General features: G+C 38.0%; 3 protein-coding genes and 1 non-coding gene across 8 annotated transcripts in view; 3 read left to right on the top strand and 1 right to left on the bottom strand.

Annotated features, from left to right (window-relative positions):
* The first annotated feature begins 115 nt into the window (after positions 1 to 115).
* nkrf (NFKB repressing factor) lies at positions 116 to 3,473 on the top strand. 3 transcript variants are annotated; one of them, XM_055224868.1, is made up of 3 exons: positions 116 to 179; positions 686 to 801; positions 986 to 3,473. In XM_055224868.1, the coding sequence occupies exons 2-3, from the start codon at positions 714 to 716 to the stop codon at positions 3,130 to 3,132; spliced, it is 2,235 nt and encodes a 744-aa protein (XP_055080843.1). In that variant the 5' UTR covers positions 116 to 179; positions 686 to 713; the 3' UTR covers positions 3,133 to 3,473. The 3 variants fall into 3 exon arrangements, with proteins under 3 accessions (XP_055080843.1, XP_055080844.1, XP_055080842.1); XM_055224869.1 differs by having other exon boundaries at positions 116 to 186; positions 986 to 3,465; XM_055224867.1 differs by having other exon boundaries at positions 119 to 506.
* Positions 3,474 to 3,518: 45 nt separating this feature from the next.
* LOC117377119 (ubiquitin-conjugating enzyme E2 A) lies at positions 3,519 to 5,832 on the bottom strand. Its single transcript, XM_033973464.2, has 6 exons — positions 5,445 to 5,832; positions 4,957 to 5,037; positions 4,850 to 4,875; positions 4,632 to 4,721; positions 4,479 to 4,567; positions 3,519 to 4,387 (listed from the first exon to the last, which is right to left on the bottom strand). The coding sequence occupies exons 1-6, from the start codon at positions 5,486 to 5,488 to the stop codon at positions 4,259 to 4,261; spliced, it is 459 nt and encodes a 152-aa protein (XP_033829355.1). The 5' UTR covers positions 5,489 to 5,832; the 3' UTR covers positions 3,519 to 4,258.
* A 402-nt stretch (positions 5,833 to 6,234) lies between these two features.
* On the top strand, positions 6,235 to 6,306 carry trnae-uuc (transfer RNA glutamic acid (anticodon UUC)). The gene has a single exon. It is a non-coding gene; the product is annotated as a tRNA-Glu (tRNA).
* A 385-nt stretch (positions 6,307 to 6,691) lies between these two features.
* Positions 6,692 to 22,827, top strand: part of elf1 (E74-like ETS transcription factor 1) — a 33,806-nt gene continuing 17,670 nt past the window's right edge. Inside the window, exons 1-2 of one of the 3 annotated variants that reach the window (XM_033973459.2) lie at positions 6,853 to 7,011; positions 14,770 to 14,898. The gene's annotated coding sequence lies outside the window, so the exon portion shown is untranslated. Of the gene's footprint in view, positions 7,012 to 14,769; positions 14,899 to 14,946; positions 15,217 to 22,827 lie in introns of those variants that run through there. The other 2 variants (XM_033973461.2, XM_033973460.2) reach the window with 2 other exon arrangements.

Below are 22,827 nucleotides of genomic sequence, written 5' to 3'. Positions count from 1 at the left end.
ATTTGTAATTAAATATTCCATGTAGTTAAAGCAAACACATCATGGAGACAAGCAGGTAGTGTAATGCACCTTTGAATTAAAGGATATATAAATGTGCAGGCTGCAGTCACACACTGATGGGGGAGGCAGATGCGTCCTTGCTGTGTGACACCGGCTGCAAAGGATTGTGGGTATTTCCGGTTAGTGGTGCCTTTTTTCTGGTTTAGAACAGATGATTAATCTTATGGTCAGCCTTTGTTTTATCTAGGCTCTTTTACGCATAAATTATTGCGCATCATCATAATTAAATAATCCAGAGAGTAATACAGATATTGACCAGTTTAAGGTCGCGTGGTGTCGGGTTCAGACCTTTAAGCTAATGCTAATCTGTAGCATAAACGTCAGCGTTTGCTGTTTGTAGCCTAGCCTGTAAACATCAACGTGTATTTGAAATGGACAAGCGGCTTATTTGCCTCTAAACCTCTATTCTTTTATCATTGCTCTTTCCAGTTGGAGCACAGCTTGAGGTAAGGATCCCTGCTAGTAAGTTAATTAACTAATTTAACTTCTGTGTTAGCTGGTTTTAGTAATCTCCCTGTTGAACTCTTGACACTGACATCGTCCCTTCTTTTATGATTAAAAAATATGTCATTCTTTTTGTGTCCTAAAATACATTATCTCTAATGATCCTCTTTGGCGTCACCAGAGATTAAACTGGACGTGGCGACTTAGAGATGGCAGGGTTTTATCGCGGCAAAGTGACTCCTTTTTACCCAAATCAAGCGACGGGTGTTGCAAAGAGGTTCTGTTCCTCTGATGACAGTAAGTTAAAGTTTCTTAATCATTACTTTTTTCTTTTGTTTTGTGTTGCAGAGATGAACGTTACAGTATATGAAATTAATTCTGCTATAAATATCACCAGTCATGTATGTGGAGCTTGAAAGGGATTCTAGTGTCGACTGATTTACAGCTTTTTTGTTACACTGAACTGGTTGTGTTCGTGCAGGAGATGAGCCACCAAGGAAAGCCCCAGCGTTACAGTTCAGCTCCAGACCTGGATTTGAGCCTGTTCCCTTTGTCAGTGGTGGAAGCAGTGTTGGGAGGGCTCATGAGAAGGAAAATGACCAGCGTAGAAGGAGTGAGCTGCACAGTTTTCGACGATGGGAGTATGATCACTCGCCCTACAATGGTCAAGTACGTGGACCTGCCTTTGACAGAGGATCATCCTACAGCTCTGACCCCAGGAGTTTCCATAGAGACAGGGAGGAGAGACGGGGAGAGTTTTCTGAATCAACATTAGGTTTAGGTTATAGAGATGGTGGCTCCACATCTACATTTATGGCAAGAACCGAACGGGAATACACAGCCAGATTTGAAGCCCATTCTTCCAGAAACACTGACTTGTTTTCACAGCCCCAGAGATATAATGGCATTGGTGGTGGGAGCAGGTCTGGTTTGGGGTACAGCCATAGGAATCAGCCATCAACTAGCAGGTTTTGCAGCAACAACAGCCCCTCCGTTCCTCAACCTGAATCTTTGTTTCAGCCTCAACCAGTATCTCAGGCAACACTTGATGAGAAGCAGAGAATAATTGATAATGTAGCATCTGCTATTAAAGTTGCCTTTGGGGACCCAGCTTGTAAAAATACAAATAATGAACCAAACTATAATTTCATCTTAAGTCGAAGCATCCAAGCTTGTAAAACAAATCCTGAATACACTTATGTTAACCTGAAGGACATTCCCCCAGCTGACTTGCCAAAAAACAAGAAAATGCCATCTGATGGCTATGCCTGTGAACTTCGATGTCAGCAGGTTTATCTTGCCACTGGGTATTCAGGTAGTAAGAATGGAGCGAGGGATCGTGCCTCAGAGCAGGCTGTACGACTTTTGTTGAGACCAGTGGAGGTTCGTGTTGTGGAGCGCAAATACAAACACTCTGTACTAAAAGACATGGTTGTGTGCCAAGCACACAGTCCAACCCCAGCCTTTGTACCTGCTCTTTGTAACCCAGAGGAAAAGCCTGCAAGCTCTAAAGGACAGTTTGAGCCTGACAGTCAAAAACATTGGAGGGAGTTTGTGGTTGTTGAAAATGCTCATGATGCAATATGCATTCTCAACAATTCAGCAGCTTATAACCGCATGAAAATAGACTATAAATTTGACTTGCTCCCAAACAATACTTGGGTTTGCAAAGTTTTTGTACAAGATGAGCTCCTAGGAACTGGAAGAGGCAATAAAAGGTCTTCAAAACATACAGCAGCTGAAGATGCCCTAACAAAGCTCCGAAAGAATCAGGAAATGCGCCAGCAGCATGTGCAACAACAGTCTCACTTTGACAGGCAAAAGAAACAACAAGATGATGTAGGTTTTGGACCACAGCTTCACAAGAAACATCAAAGTGATCTAGTTATTCTGGAAAATTCAGATAATGCAATTTGTATCATTAATGATACCGCTCAGTTTAATAAAGTGACTGTTGATTACAAGTTCTCAGTTCTGCCCAATCAGTCCTGGAAGTGTGAAGTTTATTTGGAAGGACAGTTTGTTGCAGCAGGAGAAGGGCCTAAAAAAACAGTTAAGCACATTGCAGCAAACGAAGCCCTAAAAACACTAAAGCAGACACATTCTGTAGTAAAAGCAAACATAAGAAAAGATAGCACTACTGAAGCCATATCACGATCACAGATAATGGGCCGCTCGGGTGAAGAGGACATGAAGCAGGAAATTAAAGAGGACAATATTGGGAACCAGCTGCTGCGTAAAATGGGATGGAAGGGTGGAGGCCTGGGTCGTGATGGAGATGGTATTGCAGAACCCATTAGAGTAAAAGAACAGTTTTCTAGAGAAGGTCTTGGCCTTGATGCAGATATTCAGCTCAACAAGCGTGACCTTGAAGATGTCATCCGTAACTATGCCGCTTCAGACAGGCAAGATGATCTCCGCTTTTCCTCTGATCTGACAAATGATGAACGCAAGCAGATCCACCAGATATCTCAAAAATATGGCCTTCGAAGCAAATCTTATGGGCAGGGAAAACAAAGATTTCTTATTGTTAGTCGCAAAGTACACAAAGAACAGCTGATTGGGCAGCTTTTACAGGAAGGACAAGTGGGACGATATGCGCTCATAAAACCTCAGGCCTTGCATTAATTTACAAGTTATAATATATTTAAGTCAGCTAAATTAATATGCATTTTTTTATATATATTTCTGTAAAATACTTGGGAACTTGCACAAATGATGTCTGTCTTACTATAGTTCAGGTAGAGAATTTGTTCATTTTGTTCTGGGTAATGCCTGCCTTTGATTCTTCAATTTACATTAAACAGGTTGAATCTACTTGAATTGTATCATATTTTTCAAATGAAAATTATTACCTCTTTGATGAATGTGTTATGTTGATCCCCCTGCCAGATTGGAATGTTTGTGAAAAAATATCCATTACCTGTAGCAAAGTACTCCTGGGTTAAGCAATAAATTATTAAAATATAGTATTATGCTTTTTTATATTAAGTTAAAATATGTTCTACAAGTGACTGGTTTATATTTATTTTATTTACAAGAAAATGTACAGTTTGTTACATGGGTTACCAGTGTAAAGTTGTACGTTCTGAAAAAACATCTTTCAAACTGTATACCGAGTGGCTGATAGTGTAAAATAGTGTAGAAATATCCTCACACCAAGTGCTACACTTAATTAATGCTGTTGCACTTTCAAAAATCCTAATTTGAAAGGATCTAAAATGTGTGAAAAACAAGGACAGTCATATTCACCAATATGAGATTTAAAAGGCATGAAGAGAACACACCAAAGGCATTTGTGAAGCTGTAAAGGGAATAAATAATCAAAAATAGTTTAATATTTAAAGATCCATCTTTTAAGGCTGTTAAAACACAAAAATGAGCCCACAGCAACCCCTATGAATTTTAACTGTGTTGAAATCAAACCATACAGAAAATATCAACTGTATCAAACACTGTGTCAGACACAGTATATTGAACAAAACAGTTGGGGCATATGGCAAGTAACCCAGTTATAACAAGGTACATTAACTTTTAACAAACACGCTATTGCCAGACAACAGCATCTGTCAGGACCAAATGCCACAACACAACAGCATACAAACTTGAAACATTTATGGGAGAAGTATACTATACTGTACTTAGAAGGATGTTACAATGTATGGATTTCATGATTGTGTATTTGTTTTTGTTGATTGGTGGTTTCGTGGTTGTGGACTAGACACTGGTGGTCATATGTTAATGATAACAGGGGTCAACAGTCACGCCAGCTCTGTTCAACAATAGCAGAAACCCTCTTCTCATACTCCCGCTTGTTTTCCTGGTACAGCTGGGCTGCTTGACTGTTAGCTGGACTGTTGGGGTTTGGTTCATCCAGTAATGACTTACAACACAACAATGTATAAGGTTAGAAATCTAGCAGAAATAAACTGGGCTGCAAAGAATTACAGTAAATGTGTACACTGAATAGGTACCTGTATTGAAGTTAAGATTGAAGAGACGTCATATGTTGGACTCCAGCGGTTCTGAAGTATATCTAAGCATATGCTTCCATCAGCATACACTGTAAAGAAAGAATTAATGAGTAATAAACCCGTGCACATTGCTAATTGCTGCATTATACATACCATTAGGATGAAACATTTTGGAGACAAATCGCACTGTTGGAGGTTTATTTGGATATTCCTCTGTAAATTCAATGGTAAGTTTGAAGGTACCTGCAAGTACCCAACAATACAATACCATTTAGATCACATTTAATGTTGACAAATTATGTTTTCATTAAGCTATTTTCAAGATGTCTACAGCTCATGTTCAGCTATTTGGATTATATGAAGAGACTCACCATCTTCAAAAGGTGTTCCCTCTGGACTGGAAATGGAAAAAGGCAATTCATTATACAAATATCCCAGAGATGAATATGTTACATGTTCAATCATTATTATGTCTTACCCAAAAATGACTGCATTCCAAACCATAATGTTGTTTTCAGATGGGGCACCACTAACACCAGCTGGAGGATCCTCTTGCAGCCTGGAAAACAAAATCTAACAGCTGTAAAATATGAAACATTAACATCCATCAAGAACAGTGCAGTTAAGTTTAATTGTTTTCTAACTAGGGGCACTAACTAATTAACACAGTCCTAGTTGAAAATCTACATCAACGTAATAGTAGGAGCCCGGATGGTAATGCAGACCAAGCGAGTAAATTGGACCGAGCAGTGGCATGATCTCGTTACCTGACATAAACATTACCAACTATATGCTGTGCCTTCAATATTCCACAGTTAATGTGTAGTTCCTATGTGTATTCGCTTGCTAATGTGAGATGGTGTGCTCTGTCGAGTAACATCTAAAAGCTGGTTGGGGTTAGCTAATATTAGCTGTGGGTTAGGCTCTCGACTGTAGCTTAACCCTGTTGTTTTGGTTTTGTCTTACCGTTTAAAATCTCTCATCAAACGTCTTCTAGCTGGCGTTGACATCTTGCGTGTGGTAGAATTTAAAACCTCAGCATATACTATATCGGGTGAAGACGGCTAATTTATAATTATCCAAAGTATAATTTGAAGCTAGCTCGCTAGCCAACGATGGCTAGTTTGTCAAATATTTGGCTGTCCCTGCTAGGACACTACCACTAGTTTCTACAGAGAGGGCTCATACGGTGAGTATAACGGCCCGTTGCTTAGTTGTGAAACAAACATAAACACAAAAAACATGCATGAATAATGTACATAAGCAAGGACTTTGACAGTAAAATGGGCCAAACAATCCCAAACTAGCTGCAAATCTGCCTGGTCTCAGTCGACGCGACTCCCCCCATTATTACACTTGTATCAGCCCAGCGAAAATGACGTCATTTGTTTAGAACATGGATTTATTTTTTATGAACATCTTGGCTCAAGGGTTTACGCTGATTCTTCTTGTGATTGTCGTTTAGTTTGTGTTGTATTAGTGCGCTATTGGTGGACGGAAACACAAAACATCTTCTCTCTGCTAAAGTGCAAGTGTTTCTTATGCAGTAGTGCTGAATGAACACTAGAGGGCGCTTGACGCTCAAGATTTAGAGCAGAGTAGTTGAAAACGGGGCTAACGAGACTGTGGGGTGAGTTGTAACATGCACTTTGTAAGACGACTAAAAACTTAGCAATGGTCCATGTGCATCTAGAAATGACTGACATGAGCTTTTATTTGTTATGATCGGAAAGTACACGCTATGTGTTAGACTATGTCCCATATGGTCTAGCGGTTAGGATTCCTGGTTTTCACCCAGGCGGCCCGGGTTCGACTCCCGGTATGGGAACACTGTTTTCATTATCTTTGGTGCTTAAATGGGCAAAGTAGAGATTCAGAAATCTTGCAAAACAAATGTAATTGTAGACCACATGGCCAATTAGGGCCGAGGATAGCGAGAATGTAAACGACCCCGCCCGTGATGGGAGCTATCCTCAACTGCTCTCATCTTACCAGGGCTTTTCCGGGAAGATCTGTCCAGCCAGACATCTATGATCCAGCAGAGCCTACACTACGGGATTTGAATAGGTGACATAATTCGCGCGTACCTGCAGGCTGCGCCTTTTCCATTTATGCGCTGTTTTAAAATGTTGTAAACTATAACACAGGGCTGGACATTGATTTTAACCTAATGAAATCCACTTTAATAGACTAAATTGGTATTTACTTAAAAATACTGTGCTTAGTAGGGTCAGCTTGTTGCTCTGTCAAAGTTTGGTGTTGGGCCAATCATTTCCCAGGAAAATGTGACTAGTAGGAATTCCCCACGCATCATTTCTGCCTGCCTGGGAGAACTGCAACCTTGTGTCAGGACTGAAGGACTACGAGAGCAGTGGGAGGACGATTACTGCCCGGTGTCAGGCTGGCAAGATGGAGCTTGTGCCGCCCGCTATCTCAGAACCGGCATTGGAGCCTTTTGGGTCATGTTTATGAGGAATGCCATCAGCCCGCAGCGCATCCACAGTCTGCGCCACTACAGAAGACCTCTGCAAAGGTAAGGTTTCATGGAAACTTGTATTCTCTGCGGTAAACTATCCTTAGAGAGCTATAAAATACGCTAGGCTGAAGTAAAAGTCGTGAATGTATGCAGTTTTTTACAGGCCTCTTAACTTTTTGGGTTACTTTAGTTGGCTAAACTAAAAAGCATGACTTAACTCATGTGAGAAGCCACAGGGCTCTGTGTCATTGTCTTTCGTTCTCTACTCCTCTCATAAACTGTTCTAAAGACGGATTCATTCATCTCCACAAAAAATGATAATGAATTACAGGATGTCAGTGGGAGTAGGCAACTTTCAACATACAACATAGCTTCCATTTTAGTCACTTCACTAATATTAATAAATTAAACCAAGTACAGAGTGAGCTTAAAAATGTGCTTTTGTTTGTGTGTTAAATGCTCAAGAGTAAGCCAATCCTTGTCTCTGCTGGTTGAAATGTTTGCCAGATGTTTACATTTTTGGGCTAGGATGCTTGGATATGGGACAGACAAACAGCTGTCTTGCTGGTGAACTGTCTGCAGTTATTTTCTATGGAGAAAGGGCCCATAGGCTAGTCTGACCAGCTAGACCCCACAACCGATTTATCTATTATTACCTTTCCAGCTAACTATAAATTATGTTTTGGGGATAATTGAAAACTGAAACTCACTGGAGCAGTTATTCAGACTTTCCAAACATAGTTTCCCTCAGTATGGCAGGCTTGTCTTTTAACTTGGTAGTTTTTAATTAAAACTGCATATTATGCCTTGTATTTGTGTAGTCCACAGGCTCTTTAAAGATTCAAGGGCACATTTTTTTAGACCACAATTCAGACAAACAAATTGTGATATAAAACAAATCAAGCCCGCAACATAGCATGACTAAATCTGATCAAATTTACTACCTTATACTGAATTATACCACACCAAATTTACTATAGAATTATGAATTACTCCATTTAAAACAAGAACCCCCCGTTAGACAGTTTGAGACTCATTCCATTCAGTGTTTGCACAGAGGGCTGATTTAACACATTGCTCTTCCCGGCAGCTTTGCTTAGCCTGTCCCTGTGACGTCAGACCCGAGCAGGCAAAGCAGATGAGTGTGATGGTGACCCAAGGACAATAGAGGGCTGTTTTACTCACATCAGTGATAAGAGCTTCTCAGACATCAGCCACTTCTCCTTGGTACTGTTCAAGTTCAGCCCAACCCGGCATAATGGCCTCCTAGTTATTGATTTGACTACATACAAAAAAGAACAGAGCTTTTATTCCATTTAGAGAGCTGCACTCCAAGTCTTCGAAAAGGCCTTCCCCAGACAAGAGGAATCTTGCAACCCATTTGTTGTTGTTTCTTTTAGTCTGCAGTAGTCTTGGGGGATTATGGTATCTATGTCAATTATTTTAATAGACACTGGTACACAGTTTACATTGTTAACTTTCACTCATAAATAATGCTGAGTTATGACTGAAGTGACATAAGGGAGGTGAACTAGGATTGTGCGATAGAATTCAGAAGTAATTTCTAATTGGCAGTGATTGGATCTTTTTACTCTTTTTACTCTACAGCCAATCCTCTGTCAGTAAAGCCTGCCGTTTGGTTTTAGTTAAGTTTGGAGGATGATATTTTACTGTTTTTTATTATTAATGGCGGTTATTTAAAGTCAGTGTTCTTTATGTTCATTTAATGGATTTAAAATACATTTTTACAAAATAAAATTGAGTCAAAAATTGTGATAGATCAATATGAGAATGTTGCTATTGTAAACTTTCACACATAAATTGTCACACAGGTATTCATGTAATGCTGAATTATAACTGAAACAACATAAGTCAGGCCATATTGGCTGATAAGTGTAAATTTATTTGTTACCTTGCAAATAACCACAAGATGGCAATGTGGATGAGCTGTCTCAATTGGCTTAAAAATGCAGAAACCTGTGGGCCAAAATGAGAAATAAAACTAGCGCAACTTCCTGTTTTGATATAAAAAAAAACAAAACACTTTAGAAGTTTCTGGGGAACCGTTATTTGTAAAGTTCCTTTTTTGTACCGCTTTTTCTCCACCTATAGTTGAATGACACCTGCGTTTCACCTTGTCAGCCATGTTTTAGGCTGTTGAAGCGTGCAGCCAGTGGACATGACGTCAGGGAGGGAGAGAGACGTGTAGGGAAATTCCACCTGTAACCTCATTCTACAAACACGGTTTCAGCAGCAGCATGTGACTGTGTGGAGCCACTGACTGTGCCTATGGCTTTCTCCATGAATCTGTGCATTCCTGTGATGTAATCAGCTGTTAGCGCAAAGTCTATTTTTGGGACAAAGCGAGGGAATCTGTGTTACAGATCTGGCAGTAGGATGTTTATGTTTTTGATCATATAGTAGGCCAAATCAAAAGTCAGAATACACTAAAAGCATAACTTTATATCAATTAGGGGTTAACCTAAAGTCTTCTGAACAAAGAATGTCAAGATTAGGTAAATTTTTAAGTCAATTATTGTATTCAAAACTGATTTTAATGTATATGGCATCTCTAAAATTCCATTGTCTGTAAATAACATTTGTGACATATTTTCAGAAATACTCAAAAATCAGGCTTCTTGTACAAAATAATCACTTGACCTTGTTTTTGATGGTCTGCCACATGGAACATCAAATTGTCATAATTCAGATAACAGATTTCACAGTAACACATTTTGAAGTGTGATATTTTAGTGAAGTAAATATACACGATAAATGATAATGTTAAATCCAAACAATATTAAAATAAACATGAGCTAAGTAACTAAAACTAAGTAAATAGCTGAATGCAGCATTTAAGTTAGTTTGTATCTATAATGAGCCATAGAAGTTCATAATTCAACCTTTCACTTCAAATCTTATCAAAAATATAACCAAAGATAACCCACTGCAAAGAAAAAGTACCCACAATAAATATTGACTCAAAAAACTATTCCCCCATTTGTCAAGTATTGATATAGTCAATATTGTAATAATCGTGACAGGTCTACAGCATCTGTATATAAGTAAAATGTAACACAGATTCTAGGTGGTAGGTGTGACTGATCTTTTTCCCGGATGTGGCCATTATGAGATCATTGTCAGTGGGACTTTATGATACATTCTGAATTACCCTGGCCTGTACACTTACTTTATTGCTTGGACATGGGCCTCAGCACTGGTTATAACACTAGGGAGTGTCTTTATCACAATGTTGACCACATGCCTTTTCATATAAATAGTAACTCGCACTGTCTGCAACTTTAGTTAAGCTATTTATCATGTCCCATATGGTTTGGGTTGGGGTAAGAATGAAATACTGAATTTGCTAATATTATAGCTTAGGCTAGCATTTGACTTAGGCTAGCACAATTATTTAGAAGACCTCTGTGTCTGTGGGCTGTGTAGCAGGGGAACCAGGCTCACTGACCTTGTAATGTTTTTACAAGTTCATTCTTGATTGGTTTGTGGCTAGGCCGGTCATGATAACAAATTTTGAAGCACGATATATTGCTACAGAGAAATATTGCAATACAGAAAAATATTGAAACTACTTTACGCCACTGACACAAAGCAGAATAATTCAAGTTAACCTATTTTTAAATATTCTGTATCACAAAAATACCTGAGATGCAACAAATACATAGCAGAATGAACTTATAATTAGCATAAGAAGCATTTATTCAACCTCAAGCTCGAATCTTATGGTATTACATAAAAAATCAAAAATCTCCGCATTACTGGAAAGAAATTGGACACATGATAAATATTGAGCCCCAAAATATATTGTTCCAACTTTCATATACTGTATTGAATCATAGTGTATATTATTGTGACAGGCCTGTTTGTGGTGAATGACCAGACATATTCAGTAAGGTTTACACATACACATTACTATTTTGGAAAAGAATACTTTCTATATACTATACTATTTTGAATCATTTAGCTGTAGTAGAGTTTTGAAAAGGTCGTTGTTACAGTAGTAGTGATCTTTTTTTCTTTCTTTCTTCATTCTTTATTTTTCAGGGACCGTGTAGGAATTCATTAATCTTGCAAAAGAAAAGATTATTTGTACCAGATTTAGCTACTTTCCATTTGCAGTCACAGCACAGTGAACACAGATTAAAAATACACATTTCATTGCAATGACATTATAAGACTAACAGTTCATCATTACCATTACTGTCACAAGATGAAGTTCATCAGAGTAGCCTATGTGGGCTCAAGTATTTTAAGCACTATTACTACATTATGTTGCATAACATCGGTGCAATTGTTGAACAGTGTGACTTTTTTCTGATCTCCAACTCTGTGGCATTCAGCTAATCTAAAATACCGGGTTATTTTTGCTACAAATGAGTCGTACGTTGGACCTTATCATGCTGAATGCCATTATCCGTTAGACTAAATGTGTACTAATTAATGAGTAACTCGCCACACACTAAAGGCTTTGTCTGGGTAGTTACTTATGCTGAACCTTGTTGCTCCTAATTTTTCTGAGTCATCTAGTTTCCCAAGTGGTCACCGTCCAGGAATTGATAACACTTCCTTTAGTGTTGCAGAATAGGGACAATGGCATTTTAAATTTATAATAATACTCATTTGCTCCTCCATTCATCCTCCATCTCCTATATGGTATGTACTTGTACCTTTTGTTTGCCCGTGTGTGACAGTCGCAGTTGAAAGCATCTTTGCAGTTAAACGACTACAGGAGCAGCCATGAGTTGACCTCTAGAGGCTACACAAACAGTTGTGTCTCTGCTCCAAATGCTCCAAGTCTGACCTACCCAGGGATGTTTGTCAGGTTATAAATCCTCAGCATTCCTCTGCAGCTCTGAAGTGAAGGATATTTTTGGGATGGATGGTGGAGAGTTCTGTGTGGTACAACATGAACATTTTAGCTTTTTTTATTTCTAGTCCTGTCACGTTAGATACTATGTCGACTTATTGTTCAATACATGTTAGATGGAATAATTATTTTTGGGGATCAATATTTATTATGGACACTTTTTGCAAGTGAGGAACTGTGTGTTATTTCTCTATGACACAATCTGAGCTGTAGAGGGATGAAAAAATATCTTCTATAACTCATTAAGTATTTGATTTATTTATTTCAGCTCATGGTCGTTAATAATACTGCACATATAGAATTGTTTTTTGGGGGGGAATCCTGCTTTAGGGTTATCATGTGAGTCGCATAATCAACTTTAATATTATCATTCTTCACCAATATATTGTACTTCAAAATGTATTATCATGACAGGCCTGGGTAGATAGCATCAGCTGGTCAGTTAGCATTACATTTATGGCAATTAACGTTACATATAAGAAAAGGTTTATAATAATCCTAAAGTTTGCCATTGACATATTGACAATATTTTGAATGTTATTTTGAAGATGCAAAATTAGATTTGAATATCAGGTTTATTGATTATAATAAATGTTGCAAAAAAGTACTGACTAAGAGTGAAAAAAAAGTTATTAACTTCCAAATAATGATCTATCTGTGCACTTATGTGGGTAATTTATAGTCATTTATAGCCTGAGACTTAAACCTCACCTAATGCATTTAAAGACATGCTCTGTTTGACTGGCATACTATTGTCTAAATCTCAATATTGAGATTCAGTTCTTTCAATATCGACCACCACATTTTCCTACACAGTTGGTTGTGGTAATGGTACAACTGACTTAATAATTTGGCCCCACAGTGACAAGACTAATGCTTTAACACCTGAGCTCTGGTTGGTTCCTTTGGCCTGCTTTGTAATTAGGACCTATTACATTAAATGGTGAGTCTGCTGCCTCATTATGTTGTTGCTCCTTCTGTTTTGTTCGCAGATTTTAACGTGACCGTCTCCTGCTCTGTGCTTGTAATGAACTTGTGTTGATACAGTCTAACTTGCAAAAACACTTTATTACACACCAAGGATATTCGTTCTACTTATCACTCTTCTACCCAATAACAGGCTTGAAGTACAACTGTGGTTTGTTGTGAGAATGCCGATTTGCTTTCAGTACTGCAAAAATATCTTTCCCAAGATGCAAACCTTTGGTACTACTGTATAACTGTAGCCATGTGTGAAGTCTAAAATGTGTTTGATGTAATGGTTAAATAACCTTTCATTAAGTACTGTAATGTGTTTGATACGTGGATTCTAGATACTTATTAATAGCTAAGAAGTGCAGCCTTATGAAAAATCCCAAAAATACAGTGTGTATGTAAACTTGTTAAGGCATGTTGTCAACACAAGATATCGGCTGATTTGGTTGTAAATTTGTATTATCAAAGCATCCATAGCTGTGAGGCTGAGTGATGTTCAAAAGCAGGTCTGTTGAGACAAAACAATGACCTCGTAGCTTAAGTATGGGTCGCATTTGTCATATGAATGGTTGGATTATGACATCAGAAAACTGCCAATTCATTCAAGCTGTGGGCCGATCCTAAAAATAGAATCACCTTATAATGTCCTCAATAAAGACGTCAGAGTTTGGCATTACCAAGGGATGTTCTGTTGACAGAACTTAGAAATAAACTCTTACCATTATACTTAAAATATTATAATTTGAAACATTCTGTGTGCCCCAAAAATTCCAACTGTAAATAAGTTGTAATGTGTCTGACTTACATTTCCTTATAATAATAATATTGATGGATTAGTCTTATATAGCACTTTTCCAGACACTCAAAGTCACTTAATAATTTCCTGCATTATTCCTTTACTCCGTACTCAGTGGTGGTAAGCTACTAGCTCTGGGACCGACTGATGGAAGCAAGGCTGCCAGTCTGCAACATCTGCCCCTCAGTCTTAAGCTTTCACTTTTGGACTTTTGGACAGTAGCTGATATATTGATTGTTTAGGTGTTATGTACATTAATTGTAAAAAATACAAAAAAACCCTGCCACGCTAGGCGGGCACTAACATTGACCAACAACTATTTGGTTTATCTTTCAAATATCAATCTCCTAAATGTCCAACATCATATAATGAGAACACTTTAAACTGCAAAGAGTGGGGGAGGGCTAAAAACTGCATCCAATCTAGAACATGTAGACAGCTCTAACCTCAGACCACCATCTTCCTCTTAGTGTCATTTCTGATCAAGATTTGTTATCCATGTAAAGTAAGCCCATTAGACTTTATTTTATTTGTAATGTGTATCCAGATTGCTTTTGAGATCATGCAAGAGAAATATCAACATACACCACTGATTTTATAATTTTTTTGTACATTTTGCTCATTTGTATGTTTTTATTAAACTTGTTTTATACTGGACTTTAACACAGTACTAAACAAAGCAGAATGCATTATCACCCTGCATGTTTATTCAGTCTTGAAGAATGCCATGTAATATCTAGTTACTGTAGGTGAAAGTTGCCTTTGATATTTTGGAACTACCTATCTCCTCATTACAGGGGACAAGAGTTCTTGCAGAGGAGTGACTGTGGTGGAGCACGAGCCACAGTTTTTAGTATAAATTTGTACTTCTGAGTTTCATTTCTGCATTTTGTGACTGCTCATTTCATGCACCTCCTCTATTTCTTAGCAGCAGTGATATTTTCGTATATTGTCCTTTTCTATGTATTTCTATACCCAATTTTACCAATAAGATGTTCTGTTGATTGTCAAATTATGTATTCCACCATGTATTTATCACCCAGTGCTTTTCTATATTGCACTGGTCAAAGTCTACACTGCATACCTGACCTACTGTTTGCTCACCTCTACTCCTCCTCTTTCTCAGTAGAAACCAGTCTATCGTCTTTCATTCTAGGTGTGGCTCACTGGTAGGACCCTTTGACTCTCCCCTCCCCCACATCCGCTACAGCCAATCAGAGCCGTACCTGTAAACTCACCTGAAAGGATTTGCATGGAGGGCAGATGCCGCTCGCTGATTGGCCAGGTAAGGCCTAGTTGCCTCAGGGCTCCCCCCAACCAATGGCGACAGGGCTGTGTGGCTCAAAGGGAGAGGACAAGTTGCTTCACTACACTTCTCCTTTTTCTGTTTCGAAGCGCAGCCATTGCGTTGTGTGTTTGTACATTTATTTGCCGCCCTGAGAAAAAAGTTTGTGTTTGAGCGCGCATCCACGCCTTTAGCCTTCTTCTGAAATGCGCTGTGGAATATCCCTATGACTTTGTTGTGTACATTGTTTTCTGTTGTATCTTTGGTTATTGACATCAGAACTTGTGGATGCAGTCACCAGAATCGCCTGTCTGTAAGGTTGGTTAATTATAATTCTCACCTTCCTCTTTATGTCACATAGTTTTTTTGAGTTAACACAAACTAATGATATTTTAATTATTTGCAAGTATATCAAAGACATTTTGACATGTTCTCTACAGATACCATTTCACTTGCTTTTTGTTGATATAGTGTGACGTACTGCAAGTGATCTGAGCAAATATTTCTTTTGTTAATACACAATAATATTGCATTCTTGATTTAAAATTTCATATCAAACCGTGTATTAATTTCTTTCCACGTGGATTTATTTGTCCAATGTTTCAGACAAACTAACAGTTTAGTTTAAATGACCCCAATTTATGTTAATATGAGCTAATTACACTGAAACATGTGGTTGTTGTTTTACTTTTATGAATTGTTGCCTTATATGGCGGTCTAGAGCGAGGGCGTGAACACTGTTTTGCAAGCCTCTTAACCAAGCCCACATGTATTGTACCCACTGTAGTAATCCTTAATTAAAAATCATGTCAAATTAGATTTAAGATCAATTTGCAGACTTTATACAAGTGTTATAGCAATGCACCAAACTGCGCTGAATCCTGACGTTGTCTTGCTTTCTCAGTGTAGTCATTCATCCAGCATATAATCTTAAAATGATCTGAACAGAATGTTGCTCATCTTGTAATGAACAATGACAAGCATTTTTACATTTCACAGGGAACTCTGAGCCCACACTCTTACTGTAACTTCCTCATTTGCTTCAACTAACCTTCCCCAAAATATCATTTTACCCCTTTACCGAAAAAGTCAGCCTATGCATTGTGGAAACATGCGTTGAGTGAAAAAAAAGCTTCCTGTTTCTCTAAAAGTTGCACCTTGCAGGCCCCACTCCCACTATGCGTTCATGTGAATTAACATGCTATCGTACTGAAGAGGCTACTAACCCTCTCACCCACTTTCTACTGAATGTCTGTAGCTGCTGCTGCACAAAACATGTGCCTAGCTGTCTAAAAGTTAGAGTGGGAAGTCCTTCAGCTTTCATCCAATTATGGTCAGGCTTTGTAATAATGTTACATACAATTCAGTGGTGTTGTGTCATTACTTTGACATTCACATTTGGATTTGGAGGTTAGGGTCTAATGCAACTTGGAGGCCTAAGACATATTACACAGAAACACTCTACACTAGGGCTGCAAAGAAGAAAATGGATTAGTATCTCCACGATTGTGATTAGATTTATGATATATGCTTGTGCACATTGTTAACAACTCCAGAAATATTAACATTTGAGAGAAGACTAAAACATCATCTGATAACCTAAAAGAATCCCATGCATTTCAGAACATGTTTGCAGATGTCTAAACTACAGGTATACCAAGATTTTAGTGGATATTTTGTTCTTTCCAGTGGACACTCTGTTATCTTAAATTGAGATTTTGATTTGATTACGATATATAGTACTGCCCTACTCTAAACACTATAGTTTCTGTTGTCTGTTTGTGTTAGATACCTGTATATTCCATAGTGAATAGCCCTGTTGTGCTGAGCAGGCCAGAGTTTGCATTTGACCAAACTTTTTAATCATACACCTCGCCCACCCTTATTTGGATTGTAAATGAGGACTCTGGGTTGCCTGTGCTCTCAGTCCATGCTGTAGATGCTGTTGGGTGCTGCCTCTTGTCTCTTGGGTTGGTGGAGAAACAGGAGTGGGTGGTGGACAATAGTGTCAGCCCTGGCTCATCTTTCAATACAAAGTCAACAAGTCTTAACCTGTAATTAGATCATTACATTGGGCAAGATGTGGGAGGCATGTTGTGGGAGGACATTGTGGGTGGGGTTTACATTGCCAAAGCGGTGCAAGCTTGATGAGATGTGTGCTAGGCCTATGCAAAAAGTCACAGAGTTCACATCCAAGAAATGGAGTATCGCATTTTGAAAGCATTCTTATAGCCACATAATGGGTATGTGTAAGTGTCAGGGGACGGCACGCATTTGAAAGGGGTCATTTTGTATTCTACATGTTTCAGACAAAAATATTTTGTATAGATGATAAGATAGAAATGGAATTGAGTCTTGTAACTTCAATTGAGTCTTGTAACTTGAAAGTAACTTGAAAGTAAATGTTTATCCTTGGAGAGATGAATGTCATGCCGTTCATTCTAATTGTTTCTTCACACAGGATCAAAGCATTAGTTAATATATTGTTAGGCGTATCATTCAGAAAATGTAGCTTGAGGTATTTGGTAGTTATATAGCATACATATATTCCCTGATTTCCCAGTAAATACATGTACTCTGCTACACAGATATATATATAAAAAAAACACAGTTGCACTTGATTCATTGATTCAGTTGTATAAATGATTTGAGTGGTGTAACTAGTGCTGGTGATTCTTGTGGTAAGGAAGTGCTTGCAAAATAAGGTACTTTGTAATGCAAGCTATAGCCACAAACTTTAGTAGACTCGCACACTTTGTCCTGGGTACATTCAACTTCACACCATACCATCAGGTTTGTGAAAAATATTTACTCTATAATAAGTAGGCGTGACCTTTTATATCGTTTGCTCTGTCATGTGAATGCCAGTCACTTCTCAATTACAGCCAAAGCACCTTACACCTAAACTGAAACTAGTCATATAGGTTACTTTTAATCATCAGCCGTCATGGAAACAGATGGCTCAGGGTTAAAGGTTTTTTATAGAACTTGTTTGAATTTGTTTAATGGTAGATTTGCATTGCTTTCCAACTCAGTTTCCCAAAAGAATTCTTCCTAATGTAGGGATAAGGCTGGTTGTGACGAGAAGTCTGAACTCCTGCTAGGAAAATCTGGGTGGGAAGAGTTAATGTTTAACTAGCTCCTTATACTGTCTACTGTCAAGGTGCCGTTGAGCAAGGCACATGTGTTTGAATACCTACTTGTAACCTTGTAGCATGCACAGACTGGCTAGCACAGACTGCTTGTACAGTCACCACAAGCCAAAAGTATTTCTTCAGCAACAAGCTTAAAAGGGTTGATTTATCTCAACTCATATCAGAACAACTTAAAATTCACAGGGATATGAAGCAATCTCGGCCTTCTCTGTGATTAGACGTTCCAAAACATTTGTTGTTTTGGACCTTGGGAGGCTTCCAGTAAAGAATAAGTTGACCACCCACATGCATTTTTCATATTCAATTATAAACCGCCATTCTACTGGTTTAACTGGAGCCTCTCGATGTTGGCACAGGTGCAAGAAGCTCAGCACGTGCATATAGGTGACAGACAAGAGCAAGTCTGTGTTTCTATATAACAGAGTGAAAGGGGAGAGAGAGAGACATGATACAGTGTGAAATACCAGGTCACATCTTTTTATAATACTTTTATTAAGAGCACACATTTTGATCTGGGAAAATAATTACTTGATGCAACATAAATAATTGATTCTACAACATAGCAAATAAGAAAACTGGATTAGATTCATTAAAGTTGTTCTGTAGTAATAGTACTTTTAAAATGGCTTTTGCATTTATTGCACAATGTACTTAATTTAAACATCTTTTGTGTATTTCAGGCATTTTAATCTTAGTAAGATACAAAAACATGGGTGGATTTTTTAAATGTTTGTTTCAAAAGTCCACAACTAACTTTCTTACAGTTATAATCTCTAGCTGATTTGACTTTCCAAACAACAACGTCAGCTGTGAATTTAAATACACAATGTGTGACCTATTTGCAGGGTGCTATTTGCTTTTCTAATTATACAGGTCCCACCCTGCATGAGGTAACATGGCCCAAAAAAAGAGTCCCGCTGTGAAATGTATGTGTGGACATAAACTGTCATCTTCTGTGAATGCCTTTTCTCTGGCCCTCCACGGCCTTATGCTAATTGACTCATCATGTTGGCTTTAATGCAGCATCTCTTGGTACAAAGAGGCTATTCTGACCCAAGCTCAGAGCGAAATGAATTTCCCACATGGTTTTCAGAGCTTTTGTCCCAGACACCCAGCTGTAGTCAGCAGCAGGCTTTTGCATGGAAAACTGTAATGAGTCCACTACACTGCCTCGTGGAGGACGCCAACTTACTCATAACTTTATTATTTCTACATTTGTGGATGTTTGCTTTACTTAAACCAAGTATTTTTCTCCTTTTAGTATTGTGTATTTTGTAGTCAACATTGGCTTGGACTTGCTTTTTTACTTGTCTTGCAGAAAAGTGCAGAAATATGAAAATATACTGAGATTATTGGTCATCACATTGTATTAAAACATTGGTTACATTCAGTAGACACCCATCAGGACAGGGGATGCTATTACATGCTTATGCTTCTTAACATGAACATGCCTCACTGCATCTAAACTTTTTGAACTTTGAAATTCTTTGTATTAGATTCAAGACTTTCTTTGACCCAAAATATATGTATGTATTTTTTTAATGAAAACTTATGCTGGCTTTTTAATTACAGCTAGAACAAGTGGAAATCAGCATAGCAGACACAGTATAAAAATTGCTTTCAGTCAGGTTCAGTCTTTGGACATGTGTCCTCACTCTGGGCCTTTAACACACAGACCAGTGAGGCCCACCTGCTCAGAGCTGGCCTCCTTGTAACATGCAGAGCCTACTTTACAAGCCCTCTCCCTCGGCCTGTTCCTAAGCAACAGCCACTCCTTGTTTACCTTTGCGTTTTTGCATTGTGATTCTCGTCAGAACAACATAACCCCAGCCCCTCAGGAGACTGATTGTCAAGCCTCTTTATTCAAAGTAGCACAGGCGCCGAGGTTGCCATGCGCAAGACTATACGGATTTTAAACAACAACCCTGTGAAAAGACATTTATTAATCATAATTCTTTGTTTAAACAAATGGGCTTATCTTATAGTTTTAATTGCTTACAACAATATGTTCAAACAGTAACACCTTGCAATTATTTTCTAGATCCTCTTTTATTGCCACTCCCATGTGGCACCTTCCCCATCTATCATAAAAGGACCTTTTTCATAACGCCTTCTCAAATATTGACTGGCCGGAGCACACTGTTCTTCTGCTTTTCTGCACAAAGCTCGCACACTTCTCCAAACAGGTGAAATGAAGCTTTGATTGATGTCGGCCGCTATGGAAATAAATTAACTTTATGATAAACACTGAAAAGTCACCTGCTGTGTTAATGACTTTAGCAAGCAAATAAGTCTGGACTTTGTCTTACAGCTGAGCCTACTTCTCAACATTTCTGGACACTGTTATATATATGTGTGTGTACATATTTTCACGGCTACTTCTGTTATTTAAATAAACAAACATTTTTTGTAATAAAGAGTGTATATATATATATATATATATATATATATATATATATATATATATATATATATATATATATATATATATATATATATATATATATATATATATATATATATATATATATATATATATATATATATATATATATATATATATACTCTTTATTACAAAAAATGTTTGTTTATTTAAATAACAGAAGTAACTGTGACAAATGTGTAGCTTTATTGACCGCTGGTGTACAAAATGTAAAGAAAAGGTGGCAGCATTCATGACACTCAGAAGATTCTTTAGGCCAATAATACTGCAGATGGAGTGCAGCAAAATAAAAATAAAAATAAATAGAAATGATCAGGTTAAACATTATGAATTAGTCCTCTAGATATTTCAAGTACCATGTTATTAATAGGGAAATCTGTCTGCCCCCATCTGTGAGTATGACATCAATACAACTCTAGGGCTATTTACGGTTATTGAAAGATTAAGTTATGCTGGGAAAAAAAAATAAAAAAAATTCGCTGCAGGTCATTTGTGCTGACAGAGAAGATGTTATACCAGTTTTTGTTTAATGTGGAAGTAATTACTGACATAAAACAGTCAAAACAAAAGTTAAACTTAAAGGCAAATTCTTGACTTACAAACTCCTATAGAATCCTGCTCACTTTCTCTTTAGAGGTATGTACTCTGCTTTTTTGTCAGCATCATATCCTATGGCGAGCATACTTCTGTGACACTATGAGGTGCAAGCAAAACCATTTGTCATGACTTCATTCCTTATTAGTTTAAGTCACTAAAAGCCTGACATTATGCAATGACTCAGCGTTTCTGTCTTACTTTGCACTGCGTAATGGGCACATGCTTACTGTCTTGAAGATTAGATAAAAAACATTGGCTGGCTGATACCTAATACCTCACTGACCCACTATCCAATTGTGTGAAATCAGATAAGCTCTCTTGAAGGGGGCTAAGCTGTCTCAATGTGAGGGGTCCTATCTGAGCGGCTTTGCTGGGGATCAGATGAGAAGAGCTGATTTAGCCATTATTAGCTATCAAACACTAGCTTAATCCGCTCAAATGTTAGCTTTGTTTGGCACCATGCTGTGTTTTCATATACTGCTAATGTCAACAGAGCTTGTTAATGTGGGATAAGACCGCAGCAAATTGCATTATTCCATCTCCATTCCCTTCCCAAGGCGTGTTGTTTGTTACGTTTAGCCCGCATACCTGCCTATGGGTGGACACATCGGCACACTTATGTCCAGACCTGTTTGGTATGCAGTCTCCTTGGAACAGCCAGATTTTCCCAAGATTGGCTTGAATACGCTTTCACTTTTATGTTCAAAATTCAAGAAATATGAACTGCAATGGAAAGACTTCTGTTAGGCAAAGAAAGTGGAATTTGTCCTCAGACCAGTTGCATAATTTCATGTCGACTGTTTGTGGTAAAATTGCCTCTATGGTTTGTGGAATGCAATGCTGTGGTTTTTGCTGATTCTGCTTGATTAATGACAGTGATATCCAATCTTCTGCTACTAAATCCAAGCTGTGACATGTTCCTAATAAACACAACAATGATAGGCGTGTGAGCGTGTCTAGCACTTATGGATACTATAACATTAGGAATATGTTTGTATTGCATAACTGTACATGTCTAAATAAGTGAGAATTCGCCTTCCCAGTACTGACTGCATCAGGTTGCTCCCACAGAGCAGCCAAAGCAACATTCTGCATAAAGTATTTAAACTATTTTTGCAAGAGATCAGCCTAACTATCAGGCAACTTGCACACGCCTAAACTTGCATGTTTTTATCCCCTGCTCTTTTGAAATAGGGGTGCAAAATATTAAAGAACTATAGAAAATGTGATACAGTAAATAGAATATTGTGGAGGAAGTTTTGGTTAAATAGCTGAAAAATGTTATTAATGTGAGACGAACAAGTTTAGAGGTAATTGCTTTTGTGTAGCGTAGAACTGAAATGCGTGATAATGTGATCATTTGAGTAACATACCATAGATAACAGAGAGGTAAAGCGTCCTGTTTTCACTGTCATGGACTGCAAACATGGTTAGGCTGTAATAAGAGGCTGCAGAAGGCACCTGAACAAAGTTGTTATTAAATGATTTGTTTTGGTCCTGGACACGAGTACCGCTGACCTTTCCTAAAGAAATGTTGAAGATCAGGCTTCAGATTTGAAATTACATTCAGCACCTTACATTTTTTCATCTCAAAATATCAAATGAATGGCTGGTCACTCATATTTTTTGCTTTTTATTTTTTCCTTTTTGTTTGTAGGATACTTAAAGGGACATTGTGTGGTTCTGAATCACCTGCATGATTCCATGGAAATAGAAAGTCAAAACCATACTTAC

This window comes from Periophthalmus magnuspinnatus, chromosome 10 (genome assembly GCF_009829125.3).
Source record: "Periophthalmus magnuspinnatus isolate fPerMag1 chromosome 10, fPerMag1.2.pri, whole genome shotgun sequence".
Classification (NCBI taxonomy): domain Eukaryota; kingdom Metazoa; phylum Chordata; class Actinopteri; order Gobiiformes; family Gobiidae; genus Periophthalmus; species Periophthalmus magnuspinnatus.
This window is presented reverse-complemented; position numbering and strand designations above follow the sequence as displayed.

Excerpts from the sequence above, each read along its gene's own strand:
- nkrf (XM_055224868.1), top strand. The coding sequence starts at position 714 with ATGGCAGGGTTTTATCGCGGCAAAGTGACTCCTTTTTACCCAAATCAA. Across the intron at positions 802-985 it reads GTTCTGTTCCTCTGATGACA|GAGATGAGCCACCAAGGAAA; the intron begins GTAAGTTAAAGT and ends GTGTTCGTGCAG.
- LOC117377119 (XM_033973464.2), bottom strand. The coding sequence starts at position 5,488 with ATGTCAACGCCAGCTAGAAGACGTTTGATGAGAGATTTTAAACG. Across the intron at positions 4,722-4,849 it reads GGGAACACCTTTTGAAGATG|GTACCTTCAAACTTACCATT; the intron begins GTGAGTCTCTTC and ends GGGTACTTGCAG. Across the intron at positions 4,388-4,478 it reads CAATCTTAACTTCAATACAG|TCATTACTGGATGAACCAAA; the intron begins GTACCTATTCAG and ends TTGTGTTGTAAG.